The sequence below is a fragment of the Sturnira hondurensis genome, unplaced genomic scaffold (genome assembly GCF_014824575.4).
Source record: "Sturnira hondurensis isolate 20B ecotype Veracruz unplaced genomic scaffold, ASM1482457v3 Scaffold0007036, whole genome shotgun sequence".
Lineage (NCBI taxonomy): Eukaryota > Metazoa > Chordata > Mammalia > Chiroptera > Phyllostomidae > Sturnira > Sturnira hondurensis.
Window position 1 is genome coordinate 2,204,107 of NW_028079667.1, and position 16,455 is coordinate 2,220,561.

Here is a 16,455-nt window from a genome sequence, read left to right on the forward strand (position 1 = left end):
GTAACATAACAATATCATAGTCAAGCACACCATATGACATTTTAGGTGAAATATTAATATATTGTCCATCTCCTCTGAGACATTCATGTACTGTACCAATCACACTCAGTGGCATTACTTCTGCTGGCCCCTGTATTTATTGCCTATGCAGTATTGTTCTAAAAAGTTGCTTCATTTTATAATCGACTAAATTTTTTAATGGAGTATGTTGTAGTAGTATAATAATTATTATTATACTACTAAGTATAACTTAGCTTGCCTAAGTTAAATTAAAATGCCTTTCAAAATTGATACTATTTGTTCTTAGAATGGAATGAGGGTGTGGAAAAGAAACTGTAAATGAGCTTGTCTATGACAGTCCCACCATCTTACTTTTAGTTATTGGAGGCAAAGAGAATTTTAATTTCAGTTCTTTGTGAAAATAATTACAGATTCAGTTCACCTGATCCTCTAACTTTAGGAAGGGAGTGTAGTTGCTAGTGATTTGGCAGCTAGTGGTTATTGATGTTACATGTGATGTACCGCAAAATTTTTGGCACGTTTCTTTGATTTTAATGGACATGTGAATTCAGCTTTGGGATATTATGAGCCAAATACACATCAGAGCTATGTGCTGGCTTCTTAACACATTTACCTAACATAACCTCATGAAAGAATTAAACTTATTAAATATATTTATTTTAAATGGATGTGGCTATTTTTAAAAGAAAGGTCAGAAAATGTTTTGATTCTAATGGTTTTCATAATTGGTAAATGTATTCATATCCTTATGTTTGAAGAAAAAATGTGGTTAATGTCTATTTTCTAAATTATAAGGGAAATTATTGCATTATACTTTATTTTCAGAAGGAAAAGGTTTTTCTTAAAATCTAAGCTTATCTTTTTTTTCTGATTTTTTAGATTTTGGATGATGAAATTCAATCAGACTTTTATGTAGCTGTTCCAGAAATAATGCCCGAGCTTAATCCTTTAAGGAAGAAACTGAAGAAAAGATTTCCAAAGCTTACTCGAAGTAAGGGAGAATTCTTTTTATTCTTTTTATTATTTCAATATGCTATCAACAACTTTCTGATATATGTTTAGTTAGAAAACAAAATTGTTAATATAATATATAGAATAAAGGATATGTCCTGGTATTTGAGTTTTGTATTATATAAGAACATGCAGATTTGATTTTTTTCCCTTTGGCAATGATATTGATAATCTATTATAATTTGAAAACCTAATTACTATGTAGTACTTTAAACTTAAGTCACATTCTAGCTTGAAATTAATCGAATGTATTACCTACCAGGTATGTTACCATCATACTGATTCTTACCTCTTTATCAATATAATATGTATGCTAATTTATATCAGCATTCACCATATGTGTGAATGCTTATAGTGTTCATGGGTCTGCAGATTTTTTTCCCTTATGGATATTTCTCCCTTACAAAATCTAGTAAGAGAGGTAAGGTTGCTACATAAATAGCAAGTTAGAAAGTATGAAGTATTAAACGATAAATTCATGATGTACTGCAGGTGTTCAGTAGAAGAGGAATTTACACATAGGTGGGGAAATTAGAGGAGGCATCATTTAGGGGGTGACATTTAAACTGACCTTGATAATTGGATGAGTAGATTAAGGGGAATAATATTTTAGGTAGATAGAATCTATTGATCATAGACACTGAAGCAAGTCAGAAATTATAGTCCACGTACAAGAAATATCAATTAGTTCTCTTTATCAATATTAGTTATATTGATAAGAAAGAGAATAATGGGAAAGTGTGTTGGAAAGGTAGATTGGTGTCATTTTCAGAAGGAACTGGAATAAGATCCTAATAAGCTTGGACTTCTTTTCTGTATCCCGCAGGAATCCCTTAGAAGTTTTTAAGGTGGGGAGTTCTTTAGATGTTTAATCTAGCAAGAGTTCGTAAGATGTATTGACATCAATCAAAACTAGAAGCTGGAAGACCAGTTCAGGTGCAGTTACCAGAGACTAATATGGGTAGTCTTTAAAGTCTTCATAATGAGACTGAAATGAAGAGAGCAGATGTTTAAGAAGTTAGGACTTTGCACCAGGTAGTTAGGGATGGACAGGTTTAGGGACAGAAAGGGAAGAGTTGGATGAGGCTGAGAATTTTTTAGGTGGTAGTGGATATCTGCTATAAATAGGTGTTATTTCAAATAAAATTTTATACTGTAAACAGAACAAATATTTTAAAATTGTTTTAGTAGATGGGGCTTCACATTTCAACTGTACTTGAGCTGAAAAATCCTGCTAAGATTTTTCATATGTGGTAGCCTCTAATACCAGTCTGAATTATAGATTATGTTCTGTACTTCAAGCAATTTCTTATGTACTCTCCAGTTCTTTTGTTGTACCAGAATTTTATTTATTTATTTATTTATTTATTTATTTATTTATTTTTGATAGCCTGCATTGAATAATACATCTTCATTAAATATTGGGTTGAGGTTTGGCACTTTTTATTAGGGATTTCCATTACAATAGTATTTATTGTCATGGAATCAGACTTAATATTCTTTTCCAAGATAGACCTGAAATTGAGCATTATTTTAAAATTAAACATGAATTACAGTTTAATTTGATGAAAATATTTTTATACTCTTTTCTAATTAAATTCAAGCCTAACAAAACCAAACAATACTAAATATAGTCGATTAAAACTGAAACTGTATATAGACTGAATATATCTATTCAGCTAGCTCCTTGCTTTTCCCGGTGAACTGGTTTCTCACAGAAGTTAGTCTTGTCACCTCTGCTCTTTTATCCATTCTCTGAATAACCTTTAGGCCTTTATGTTTGTAGCCTTGAGGGTTTTTTTCAAAGGATCATTTTCATCACAAAATTTGGCACTGTTGTTTTTAGTCTGAAAGGTTTTCAGACTTCATATCAAGTAAAAGTTTTTCTTTTAAATGCTTATTTTTATTAACGGCTTTATTTTTACTTTCATAATGAATCACGGTTTCTGTTCACCGGGGTCAAGTTACCTGCGGATATGCCCCCCACCCACTCATTTGCTTAACAAAGCACCTTGAAAAAACTGCCAGACCTTTCTTCTTCTCTAACTTTTCCTTTTCACCCCCACATTTTCTGTTTAACGGCACTGGCAAAACATTCGTGTTCTTTAAACATGAAGACAAATGATTAACCTGTCAAAAATGTTAAAACAGAATACACCAGATGTGCATGAGAACAAATGAGGCTTACATTATGAATTTTCAGAGCTTGTTCAGATTCTTGTTTAGGAACATTTGATTTCCCTTATATCCAACAAAAGTTTAGGGTAAAATAGAAATTACATTTTGAGCAAATGGATGAAATTAAAAAACAAACAAGCCCCTACAGCCAAGCTCATTAGTTTCCCATTTTGTCCTACATTTAGCTTTACTAATGGGAGTGGGTGTAACCATCGTGGCAGGATTGAATGTTAATATTTTGCATCATGTATGATGCAATTTTATTTGTATTATTTTTTTATTTTAATTGCTTATATAATGGTAGGCAATTTCTCTATTTTTCAGATGCACTTCGGCTTGTTTTCTAAGTGTTTCTTTTTTTATTTCAGAAAAAAAAGACATTTAAAACTTGCTGTTTAAAATTTCTTGAAAGAAAATGGGTTTTATTTTGCTTCTAAACTAGCTTCCTTCCCCCCAACCCCCACAGTATAAGTGCCCTCTGAATTTTTTATCTGTAATTTAGATATGTTTTGTTGATATTTTTGATACTTTATTCCTAATTTTATATATTATTTAGAATTTACTTAAACAGAAAATGCTGGTATGAAAAATATCTTGACTTAATGGAACTGGTTTTCTATTGTGCATATTGAACCATGGTGGGTACTGCAGCATACGTGGAAACAGTGGCTTCTCTTAAACCAGACTGAGTTTTGGGCAGATACTTGGGGAAGGGGCGTGAGTAAAATGTGGACCGACTGCCCTGGCTGGGTGGGTCAGTTGGTGGGAGTGTCGTCCCCTACATCAAAAGGTTTCCAGTTCAGTTTCTAGTCAGGACCCACACCTAGGTGGTAGGTTGGGTCCCCAGTCAGAGTGCCACGGGAAGCAACCAGTCTATGCTTCCCTCTTACATCAATGTTTCTCTTTCTATCTCCCTCACTTCCTCTTCTCTAAAATCAATAAACATATCCTTGGGTAAGGATTTTTAAAAAGTGGGCCCACTAATGTGTATTTCTCTTAATATCTCGCTCTTAGAATTGAATGTCAGTGCTCCAGCTGGAGTCTTGTCAAAAGGGTGCGCCGGCAGACTTGTCCGAAGAACACTCCCGTCTGCTGAGTAGGGGACTGCTTTCTGTAGGGAGGTTGGTGTTTTGTCACAAGTACTTTTAGCTTATAGACTGACATGGTATGGCTTGTACTATTGAAACAATCTGAACTCTCTGGTTATATAAAGAAAAATACTGAAAAAGGAATTTTTACAGAGTAATCAATTTGAAATTTTTCTCAATTTTTTCTCCTTGTGCATTAGTTTAAAAAACATGTGTGAAAGAGTCTAATAATTAGTTATGGTTATAATTACTATAGATGAATTATTGATGTATGACAGCTGGTTCTGTTACTGTCATTTTTTAAAATTTATTTTGCTACAGCCCCCTTGCCCTTCCTTATACACACTAAATGTTCTCTTTTCTCAGGTCTTTGGACTTACTGTCCATCTGTGTTTAATGCTCTTTGCTTATTTTCTTGGCTTACTTTCTCATTCAAATATAATCTAAACAAAAAGGCCTTCCATGACCATTGTATATAAAACATTACCTGTCACTTCCTATTGGAAATCCTACTGGATTTCCAATTTTGTGTTTTTATATTCTTTTTAGGACTTAATACTTCTGGCTTCTCACCTTTTTTAAATTTGTGGGTGTATATGCCTCCCGTTAGAGTAAAGGCGTTTTTTGCTGTATTGCTATGGCCTAGAGTAGTAACCTGGCACGTAGTTGGTGCACAAGAAATATTTGTACAGTGCTTGGACATTTAGCACGGCATTCAGTTGCGAGAAGATACAGATTAAACACTGCAGCTGAAGAGTAGAAAATCTATAATTTTTAGGAGTTTTTTTAATTTATTTTTAGAGAGAGGGGAAGGGAATGAGAGAAAGAGTGGGAGAGAAACATCAATGTGTGGTTGCCTCTCATGTGTCCCCTACTGGAGACCTGGCCTGCATGCAACCCAGGCATGTGCCCTGACTGGGAATTGAACAGGCGACCCTTTGGTTCACAGGCCCATGCTCAATCCACTGAGCCACACCAGCCAGGGCTGAACAAAGTTTTAAAAACGTTTTTTGTGCCTCTTGTTTATTCATCTACAAAATGGGTTTCATGTTCTCATGGTGTTTTGTTATATGCAAGAGCTCAGCACAGGCTGGGTATATAGCAAGTTTATCATATATATGTGCCTCTGTTATTATTGACTCTACAAGTCCTAAGTGGCTCTTCGTGCTCCATAATTACTTTAGGAGAACTCATTCTTTTTCATGTCTTCAAATATCATTTTTACCTTCATAACTCATTATTGAGTGAGCAGATAATTATTGAGTGCCTGTTATGTGCCAGGCAGTAGTACATTTAGTACTGCAGATTGAAAGATGAAAAGATAGTTCCCATCTTTAAGGAGATAAAAATTGAACAGAGAGAGAAATGAGAGCATAAGTGCTACACTAAAATGCAGAAAGTGTACCGGAGGGAAAGGTACAAAGTGCTAGAGGACTGAGGGACTACTTTGTAGAATCAGATTATGTAAAGAAGGTACCATCTATGTTGAGCACTTAAGCATGAATAGGCATTTTCTTTCCTGACATGCATGCGGAGAACATTGAAGGTAGAGGAAATGGCCTGTACTAATGCACAAAAGTATGAGTGTGCCAGTTATGTTCAGTAAATTATAAGTAGCTTTCTATCTTTTGGAACATAAAGTATTATTGGATAGTGGTGTTCTGTGAGGTCAGATGGTGATAGGCAGTGGGCCACGTCAGGGAGGACCTTGTGTGCCGTGCTGTGGGGATTAGATTTTATCTTCTGTGCAGGTAGGAGCCACTGAAAAATATTGCTTAGAAGAATGATACCAGATTTGCTTATTAGAATGACTGTATGTGGGAGCTGTGTAAGTGATGGAGTGATGATGTGAGGATGCTTAAGCAGAGAGAACAGAGACCACTGAGGAGGCCACTGCCTCAGCCCAGGTGACAGATGAATAAGGACAGAATTTGTGCAGTGCCAGTGACGACAGAGAAGAGGAAGCTGTTGTGGGATATGGAGGAGGTGGAACTACCAAGAGTTACTGATCAGATGTGGAAGTGAGGGAAGGGGAGGAACCTAGAATGATTCTCTGATTTCTGTCTTGAGTGGCCCAGTGAATACTATTTTAAAGGTAGATATACAGGAGATGAGGCAAGTTTGGGGATAATAATGTCATGGGGTGAAGTAGGGAGAATGGAGATGCGCTGGCACAGACATACTGTTTTCCTGGAAATAAGTCAGTATTGAGATGAAGTAGGTTATAATAAATAAATGTATACATTGCAATCTCTAAAGCAAATAAAAAACACACAAAAAGAGATATATCTTCAAACTAAATAGAGAAATAAAAACGATAAACTAAAACCTTTTCATTTAAAACAAAAAGAAGGCAGTAAAGGAAGAACAGAGGAACAGATGAGATGAGACAAATAGAAAACACATTAAAATAAAGACCTAAATCCAGTCATATCAACAGGTTAATTGGAAATGGAATAAACACTTCAACCAAAGGCAGAGATTATGAGATGACTAATAAGCAGTCCAATTATATGTTGCCTATAAGAGACACACTTGATATTCAAACACAAATAGGCTGAAAGTAAAATGTACAGTAATAAGAGGTATGTGAATGTGGTTTCTCTCTCTCTCATAGTGGAATCAGCTGCAAAGGGTCTAAGTCACAGGCAGAGAGCAGACACAGCATAGACACAGCAGTGGGACGCAGTGGATGGCGTGAGAGTTCATCATGCTACTCAGCACAGTGCACAATTTAAAATTTATGAAGTTTTTCTAAAATTTTCCACTTAATATTTTTGGACTCAGTTAGCCATGGGTAACTGAAACCATGGAAAGCTAAATGGTGGAAATGAGGAACTACTGTATTAGTATCTTACTGTGTATTATTAATCTGTCATACCATTTAGTATTCAATTGTGTCAGAATGTGGTACTAAAAAAACTTTGTATTTTTCACTAGCTGTTGCCTCTGCATGTCCCTTTTCTCCTAATTAAATTGAAAACTCCTTGTGGGTAAAGTGCTCCTGAGCCATACTGAACAACTCAGATGATCCTTAAAAGTAATATATGCTTAAGGTATAATGTGCTTTCTATATAATGAGTTTAAAAAATTTTTTATTGAATTTATTGGAGTGACATTGCTTAATAAAATTATGTAGGTTTCAGGTGTACAATTCCATAATACATCATCTGTATATTGTGTGTTTACCACCCAAAGTGTTGTCTTCTTGTTACCATTTATCCTCAAACTCTTCTACTTCCTCTTTTCCTCTGGTGATCACCATGCAGTTGTCTGTGTCTCTGAGTTTTGTTTTGTTTTGGTTTGGTTTTGCTTAATTCCTTTACCTTTTTCACCCAGTATCCCAACCCCTCTCCCCTTTAACAGCGTTAGTCTGTTTTCTATATCAGTGAGTCTGTTTCTATTTTGTTTGTTTTTGTTCATTAGATCCCACATATAGTGAAATCATATGGTTTTTGTCTTTCTCTGGTTTATTTCATTTAACATAACACTCTCCAGGTACATCCATGCTGTCACAAATGATACAGTTTCCTTCTTTTTGATGACCAAGTAGTATTCCATTGTGTAAGTATACCACAGTGTTTTTATCTGCTCACCTACTGATGGGCACTTGGGCTACTTCCACATCTTGGCTATTGTAAGTAACATTGCAATGAACATAGGGGTGCATATATTCTTTCGAATCGGTGTTTCAGGTTTCTTTGAACATAATTCCCCAAAGTGGAATTGCTGGGTCATAAAGTAGTTCCATATTTAATTTTTTGAGGAAACTTCATACTGTTTTCCACAGTGGCTACACCAATCTGCATTCTTACCAACAGTGCACTAAGGTTCCCTTTTCTCAGCATCCTTGCCCATACTTGTTGTTTGTGAATTTATTAATGATGGCCATTCTAACAAGTGTGAGGCGATAACTCATTATGGTATTAATTTGCATTTCTCTGATGATTAGTGACGTTGGACATCTTTTTATATGTCTGTTGGCCATCTGTATGTCCTCTTTGGAGAAGTATCTATTTAGGTCCTTGGCCCATTTTTTAATTGGATTTTTTTGGTGTTTAGTTATGTAAGTTCTTTATAAATTTGGGATATTGACTTATCATGGGAAGAATTACTGGAGACACAGTGGGAGTGGTGTGTCTTTAGTAGCATATTTCTTATTGTACTTTTTATCCTTCAAATATATGAATACATTTTCTATGTGCAAAATTGAAAATTGTTCAAATTAGTTTATGGCATTGTGGAATATTTAAAATATGTATTTTTTTCTATTAAATTTGAGTTAAAATTTTAATGACCGAAGATTAGTAAGATTAGCTTATGTTTGGAATCTCCTGTGTGATCCTCTAAAAATTCTTAGTTTTTACTTTGACTCCAATTTTCTCCTTTCTATATTTAATTGCAATCTTTTTTTCCACTTTAATGGAGGACAAGTTGACATTAGAATCCAATAAATTAAGTTTTAATTTTTAACTCTTTTCATGCCAGTATCTGTACAGTAATGAGCTGTGTCATTCCTGTGATATTATTTCCACTGCTAAATGTTGCTACTTTTTCTAGTTCCTTGCTCCCTTAATGGTAAGGCAGATCATGTGAATTTTATACAAAGATAGATAAAATGTTCTTAAAAGATTTCAAGACTCCTTTTATAATAGATTACTTTACAGATTTTAATGTTTTATCAGTGTTTCTAAAGTAGATAAGCAGCATCATTGCATATATTTGTTAGTTATCTATTATTGTGCAAACAGTATTATGAAAATTTAGTGACTTAAAACAACACAGGTCTCATGAAGCTCTAATCAAGGTGCAGACGAGGGCTGTGGTCTCATCTGAGACTTGACTGGGGAAAAATTCAGATTCATGTGGCCTTTTGGCAGAATTCAGTTCCTTGCAGGCTGTTGACCTAGGGGCCTTGGTTTCTTACACTCTGGCCTTCATATGCATCTCATAACATTGCATCTTGCTTCTTCACAGCCAGTATGAAGAGAGTGTCTTCCAAAATAGGCATTGTAGTTTTGTGTAATGTGATTGATCAGGTACCCATAATCATCTTGTTGGTTAGGTTGCAGGTCTCACCCCCACTGAAGGGGAGGGGCTTATACAGAGGCAGGGAACACCAAGGAAGGAAGCTGCCCTAAAGTACCTCTGCCACAGCCTATTTACTATGTCTTAGCCTGAGATTGGGGCTTTTCTGATTCAGTAATTTTTGCTGCTTGTTCAGATGAAGTGATAACTTTGGATTTTTTATTTTTCTAACCAGATTCCATTGGCCGTGACATCCCCAAAATGCTTGAGTTATTTAAAACTGGACATGAAATTAAGGTAGATGAAGAAAGGGAGAACTTTCTCGAAACCAAAATAGCAACCGTAAGTTACAGTGGGAAATTATTCAATAGCCCTCTTTTTTTTTTTTCTTAAGTGATTCATTAGTAACTTATAATACAATATACCAGTCCTTTGAACTTGTTGTTGTCACTAGCATTGGGAGTGGCACTAAATATACTCATAGATTTTTTAAAATTGAACTTATACATTTTATTGATACTGTAGAATTTCTTCTGAGTCATGTGCCACCCACCGACTTTACTTATACTTGGCCTTATTTGATTATCTATTTTATGTAACTTATTTTTGTTCTCTAATATTTTAAGCTTATTGAAAGTAGGGTCTGGATCTTAATGTATGTCCTATAGAACTTTGCATAATACTCAGCCCATAGTAGGTATTTAATGCTACTCTAATGGAATCAAGTAATTTCTTTTGTTTTTATGAATTATTTCTGATTTCCCCTTCATGGGTTTTGAAAATTGTTTGCCTGTATATAGAAGATGCTAGAAATCAATTTTCAAAGCTGCTTTTAGGACACTAATATAGATCTATTGTATTTTATAGAATTGTGGTTTTAAGTGCATAGATATTTGCTAATACCTTTTTATACTAAAGAATCTCTAAAATGCCTATTTAGTATATATAATTTTGTTCCTGTGCAATAATTATAGGGATAATAGTAATATTGATAGCAAAATTTAAAATGCCTACCAACTGCCAGGCATTATTTTAAATACTTTTTATATAAGAATATATAAATATTCTTTTAATCCTCAGACCTATGAGAGGTAAATTATTATCCCTGTTTTATAGATTAGGATGACAGAGCAGAGAGGTTAGATACTCTTTTCAAGGTCTCAGAGCTAGTATGAGGCAGAGGTATTTGAACTTCACCAGTCTCCTCAAGAGCTCAGACTCTTTACCCCTGTATCACCCAGCTCCTGGCCGCAGTTATTTGAAGAGCTGTTACTCCTCCTCCATCCTACTCCTGAGAGGGATTCTGCATTGTAGCCAACAGGCAGTAGTCCAGGCTAACTGAGCTGCGCCACTGTACATCATGAGAAAGATACAAAAGGTGTTCAACTAGTTTTATGGAAGAGAACTTAACTTTAGAAAGGGCCAGAGTGGGGAGGGGGTGGGGGCAAAGCAGGTTTAATCCAGTTAGGGATCGGAACCTGTTCATTGCCCTCATTACTGTCAATGCTTAGCTCCAGTTCAGCTGGCATGGTGCTCTGCTAGAATTTGACATAGGAATTGACTTGTTCCTAAAAGGCCTGTAGCAGTGCTTCTTGTTTCTTAGGGACGACGACATTGAAATGTAAAAAAAAAAAAAAATTAAAACTCAAGTGCAGATTTTGAAGAGAATATTCTGGAGCTCTAGAGGCTTGGGTTTGAATCCCACTTCTGCTACTTAGGGAGTGGCCAGCTGTAAACAAGTTTCCTCATGTTGGTGTGTCTCAGATTTCCTCATCTATAAAATTTATGTGGTACTCTCTGTTTCACAGTGTGGTTTTAAAGATTAAGTAAAGTTTTTAAATGATAATAGCTTTTGTCATTACTGTTTTGGTTGGGCTGTGGGTACTATAGAATATCGTTTTGGATTTGATTTTTTTTTTAGATTTATTTATTTGTTTTTAGAGAGAGGAGAGGGAGAAAGAGAGAAAGAAGCATTGACATGGGAGAGAAATATCATTGATCAGCTGCCTGTTGCAAGACCCCAACTGTAGACCTGGCCTACAGCCCAAGCCTGTGCCCTGATAGGGAATTGAACCAGCAACCTTCCTGTTCGTAGGCCCGTGCTCAGTACGCTGAGCTGCACCAGCCAGGGCTAGGGAACCATAGAATATATTTATAAGACTCTTTGTAGCTAGATTTTTTCTTTTTTAAAGATAATATTTTTATTATACTCAATAGGTAGTAGTTTATATAGATCCTGACTCAAGAGTACGTGAGTCCATGGCATCTTACTCGGTCTTCTCAACACATACCGTAGTGATTAAGACATGAGCTACAGATCAGACTTCCTGCATCTTTTAGAGATACAATGCTTTTTCGTAATGACAAAGAAATTATTCTGTGTGTTTAAAGAGAAGCTTTTTGAATACTACTTAAATATTATAGTGTAATAATGGGTTTTAGAATCATATTGTCTGTTTCAAAGCCAAGTTCTAGATTACTCCCCTTGTTTTCTGAGCTTTAGTTTTCCCTCATGTAAAATTAAGTTAATAATGATACATACTTTTTAGGCTAGGAAGGAGTAGATAAAATGACATAATAACCGTTAAAGACTTCTACTTTGTGTTGAAATGGAGTAACAGGTACCTGATTTACCCTCCTACTAAAATGATTAACATTACCTTGATACCAAAGACAGACCAAAAAAGACAGTCCAATATCATTCATGAATATAGATGTTATAGTTGTAAACTCAGTGATAAAATAACGCCTTTTTAAAAATCAGCAAAAGATTGGAATATGCCTTACAAAGTGTGAAAACACATCAGAAGATGTTCAACATTGTTAGTCAGGGAAATACAAGTTAAAACCACAATGACACATCACTGCGTATCCATCTAAATAACGGACTATAGCAAGTGTTGGTGAAGATGTGGAGGGACTGGGATGCTCACACACTGCTGTGGGAATGTAAAACGATGCTGGCCGCTCTTTGGCAAACAGTTTGGCAGTTTAAGGAGTTTAACATCAGCTCTTGTATGACCTCACCATTCTACTTTCAGATATTTACTCAGGAGACATGAAAACGTCTCTATACAAAGATGTGTAAACAAGTGTTTGCATCAGATTTATTTGTAATAGGTAAAAGTTGGAAACATTCCACATTCCAGTGACAGATGAATATATAAACAAACTTGGTTGTATCTCCATAATAGAATATTCTTTCGTAATAAAAAGAAACTAGAGTACATGCTTTAATACGGATGAATTTTAAAATAATTATGCTGAGCGAAAGGAACCATACAAAAAGGAGTACGTACATACTGTATGATTCTCTTTATATAAAATTCTGGCAAATGCAAAATAATGTATAGTGACAGAAAACAGTAGTTGCCTTGGGAACAAGGGTGGGAAGGAGGGATTACAAAGTAGCAGGAGCAATTTTTAGGATGATTGACAGGTTTATTATCCTGCCTGGTGATGGTTCCTGGTGATGAATGTATACAAATGTTATAACGTAATAAATTCACACTTTAAGGATGTGCAGCAGATCCCATGGAATACTATTCAGCAATAAAAAGGAATGAACTGTGGATACATGTTACATTGTGGATGAACCTCAAAAACATTATGCTCATTGGAAAAATCAGGCACAGAAACCACATACTGTATGATGCTATTTATATGAAATATCTGAAAGATATCATTTATTTTTAAAGATAAAAAGTAGATTAGTGTTTACCTAGGGTGGGGGTGGGGAAAAAGGCAAAAAGGTATTAATAGTAAATGTGCATAAGGGAATCATATTGGATCAATGAAGATGTTTTAAAATTGGTTGATGGTGCCTTGGCTGGGTAGCTCGGTTGGTTGGAGCATTGTCCCAATATGGCAAGGTTGTGCATTTGATCCCTCCTCAGGATGCATACAGAATCAAACAGTGAATGCACATGTAAAGGCAACACCAAATCAGTATTTCTTTCTCACTCTCTTTCTCCTCCTTCCTCTCTGTTCCCCTCTCTCTTTAAATATCAATAAATAAATTTAAAAATTAAAAAAAACTGGTTAATGGTGATGGTTGCCCAACTTGATCACTTTATTTAAAAGGTGAAAGATTTATATGATCTGAAGAGAAACCAGAGTATGATCACTTTATTTAAAAATAATTGAATTGTAAATTAGAAAATGGTGAATAATATGAAATGCAAAATATGTCTCAATAAAATTATTTAAAACGTGCAAGGAGTCAGAAATACCTCAATAAAGTTGTTCAAAAAGTAATAAAAATTTGTTTACCATTGTATGTAATACAGTGTAACTATTCCATAGAAATATTTGTTGTAATTATCAGAGGTAACAGATTTTTTTTTAAGTCTTGAAGCGAAGTAATATAGCTTCCTTAAAAGTTGGAGATTTCCGTGAGTGATGTTTGCTTACTGTATTTTGCCACCTGTGTGATACTAGAATTGGACTCAGGGTGAGTGTGCAGATGAAAGGGGGGTAAAAGGGTATTCAGATCAGGGTCAGGAAATATAACCCAAGGGGCAAGTCTAATTGTGGCCCATTTGTAATGCAGTCTCTGAGCTAAAAACGGTCTTTGTTTTTTGTTTTGCTTTTTACAACTACTTAAAAATGTGAAGAGTTTGCTGTAGAGACCACATGAGGACCACAAAGCTTAAAGTATTTAACATTTGCCTTTTTTTTAAGGGAAAAAGTTTGCTGACCCCAAGTCTAGAAAGATATATATGGGGAGAGTGAAATGTATTAATTTTGTGTTTTTCTCTGGTATGAGAACTCAGCCACTTAAGATGCCTTTGTATATCAGAACTGTGCTAATGTGTTACAGCCAGTATCTAACATTGTGAGCAGTACTTGCAGGTAAATTGGTTTTGTTCTTTTTTCTATCATTGGTACCTATAATTTACATATTTGTGAACTTGTTTGTGTCTATATGCTATCAGATCAAATGCTCATATTAGTGAAAATGTCATTCAGATGATGCAGACAGCAGTTTATTATTGGAATATTTATATTTTTCAATAATTTATATTGCTCTTATGTAGTCACCATTTATTTTCTCTTGGCATGAAGAATGAATTGGTTGGGACAATGTAAGTTACTAAGTGATCAAATTTAAGGAAAAGATCTTAAAGCATAAAACCGAAAATAAAGGCTTACAGGGAAGAAGAAACACCTTTCTACGGCTGGACCCTGGCTCAGGGTTTTTTGGTTTGTTTTTTGTTTTTAACGTGATGGCTCTTTCCATGAACTAGAAATGAAACTAAGGCAGATTCTCAAAAAAATGAACTTGAGGCATAATATATACCTGTCCATTATGTATATTCTAAATAGCAGTTTAATTTCATAACTTTAAAATAATTTACTTTGACTTTATAATAGAGCAGATAATATAACAGTCATAATTCTGCTGCCCACATAACTCTGTTGACATTTAAAATTAACATATGCAGTTGGTTAAATTTAGTTTACACAAATATGTAAGGAAACACTAAAGCCCTTTCTCTGAAATTGTTTTCTTGTGGGACTTCTATTAATAGTTTTATTTTGTCCTTCCCAAAATGTTAGGACACAAACACCCTTTAAAAGTTTGTTTATATTTAGGATTTTATGCCACCTACACTGTTCTGTACCTTTCTTTTCCATTTACGTAGCATAGATGTCTTCAAAGATGTAAAGAGATCTGCGATGTTTTTTTTAATGGCTTTATAGAGTGGTGTTCCACTGCATGTGTGCACCACAACCAGTTGCTACTACAAATGATACTTTAATGACATTCTTATGAATATATATTGCCAATTTTTCCAAGTATACCCATAAGATAAATTTTTAGAAAAAATATATGTTGAAAATTTTGTCATATTACCAAATTACTCCAAAATGTTCACACTAATTTATCATTTATCCAGTATGTGTGAGGCTGGATAACATGCCTCACACACTCACCAGCATTTGATATTATGCAGCATAATCATTTTGGCAGTATGTTGGGTGGTATATATTACCGGTGTGTGCGTGTGAGTGCATATATACTTTTAGAGCAGCTTAAAAATTCTAAGGTGAACATTACCATAGTTTTCTTCTTAAGATGAAATCTTCTGTTCTACTTCTTAAGATTTTAAGTTTCTTCATCTCTCTCCACAATTCTTATTCCCTTTCTTCTCAGATATTCCTAGGCCTGGCCTGATTCTCTTATCTCTTTTTTTTGGGGGGGGGTCCTATGACTCCTTTACTGTGGACCCTGTCTGACAAACTTGTTCTGTTTGCTGGTGCTTTCTCAATGGAATTGATAGGAGCCATGTCTGTAGAAGGTTGAACTTAATGTGTAAGTTCTGTTTAACAAATATTTATTAAGTACTGACTCTGTGTCAGGCACAATATAATGCAAAATAGAATAAGACCCTTTTTCATAAGAAAGGCATATAGTAGGGGAGCTACATGTGGAAATAAGTTATAGAGAAGTGTAATCATAAAATATATACATGACAGAAGGAAGCTGCAGAAAAGCAATGATTGTTGTGTAATCATGGCATGGAGTACGTCAAGAAGTTTGTAGGCATTTGAAAATGTATATCAGGTAAGTTAAGGGTCATTATTCATATTTTAAAATAATATGTGAGATGATGCACAGATTACTACTGTACATGTAAATTGGTTGAGGTGGTTTAAAGGGACCAAATAACAGTGACTAATCATGGTAGGAAGTTATTTTTCTCCCAAGTTTGAGCTGGTGGGCAGCTCAGGGCAATTTTGCTCCACAGAGTTAACTAGGGATCAAGGTTCCTTCCTTCTCTCTCTCTCTCTCTCTCTCTCTCGCTCTCTCTCTCTCTCTCTTCCATCTAGGGTCTTTTATTCTGTGTGGATGAATCTTGCTAAGACAAAGTAGGACTAACAGCCAGTGTGAAGGAGGCAAGAGAAGGTAGAGAGCAAACAGCTTTTTCTCAAGCATCGGGGCTGTTGGCCTCATCGCTTTTGCCCCATCCCATGGTCCAGAGTTAGTCACATGGCTTAGCTGAAGGTCTGTGATATGTAGTGTCTAGCTGGGTAGCCATGTGCCTAGCTGAAACTTGTTTTAAAGATTTCATTTATTGATTTGAGAGAAGAAGAAGAAGAAGAGAGAAAGAGAGAGACATCG

General features: G+C 35.1%; 1 protein-coding gene across 1 annotated transcript in view; it reads left to right on the forward strand.

Annotated features, from left to right (window-relative positions):
* Positions 1–16,455, forward strand: part of MRPL1 (mitochondrial ribosomal protein L1) — a 53,351-nt gene that overhangs the window by 20,951 nt on the left and 15,945 nt on the right. The window contains exons 6-7 of the mRNA XM_037051014.1: positions 901–1,012; positions 9,562–9,668. Coding sequence (XP_036906909.1) covers positions 901–1,012; positions 9,562–9,668 — 219 coding nt within the window. The remainder of the gene's footprint in view (positions 1–900; positions 1,013–9,561; positions 9,669–16,455) is intronic.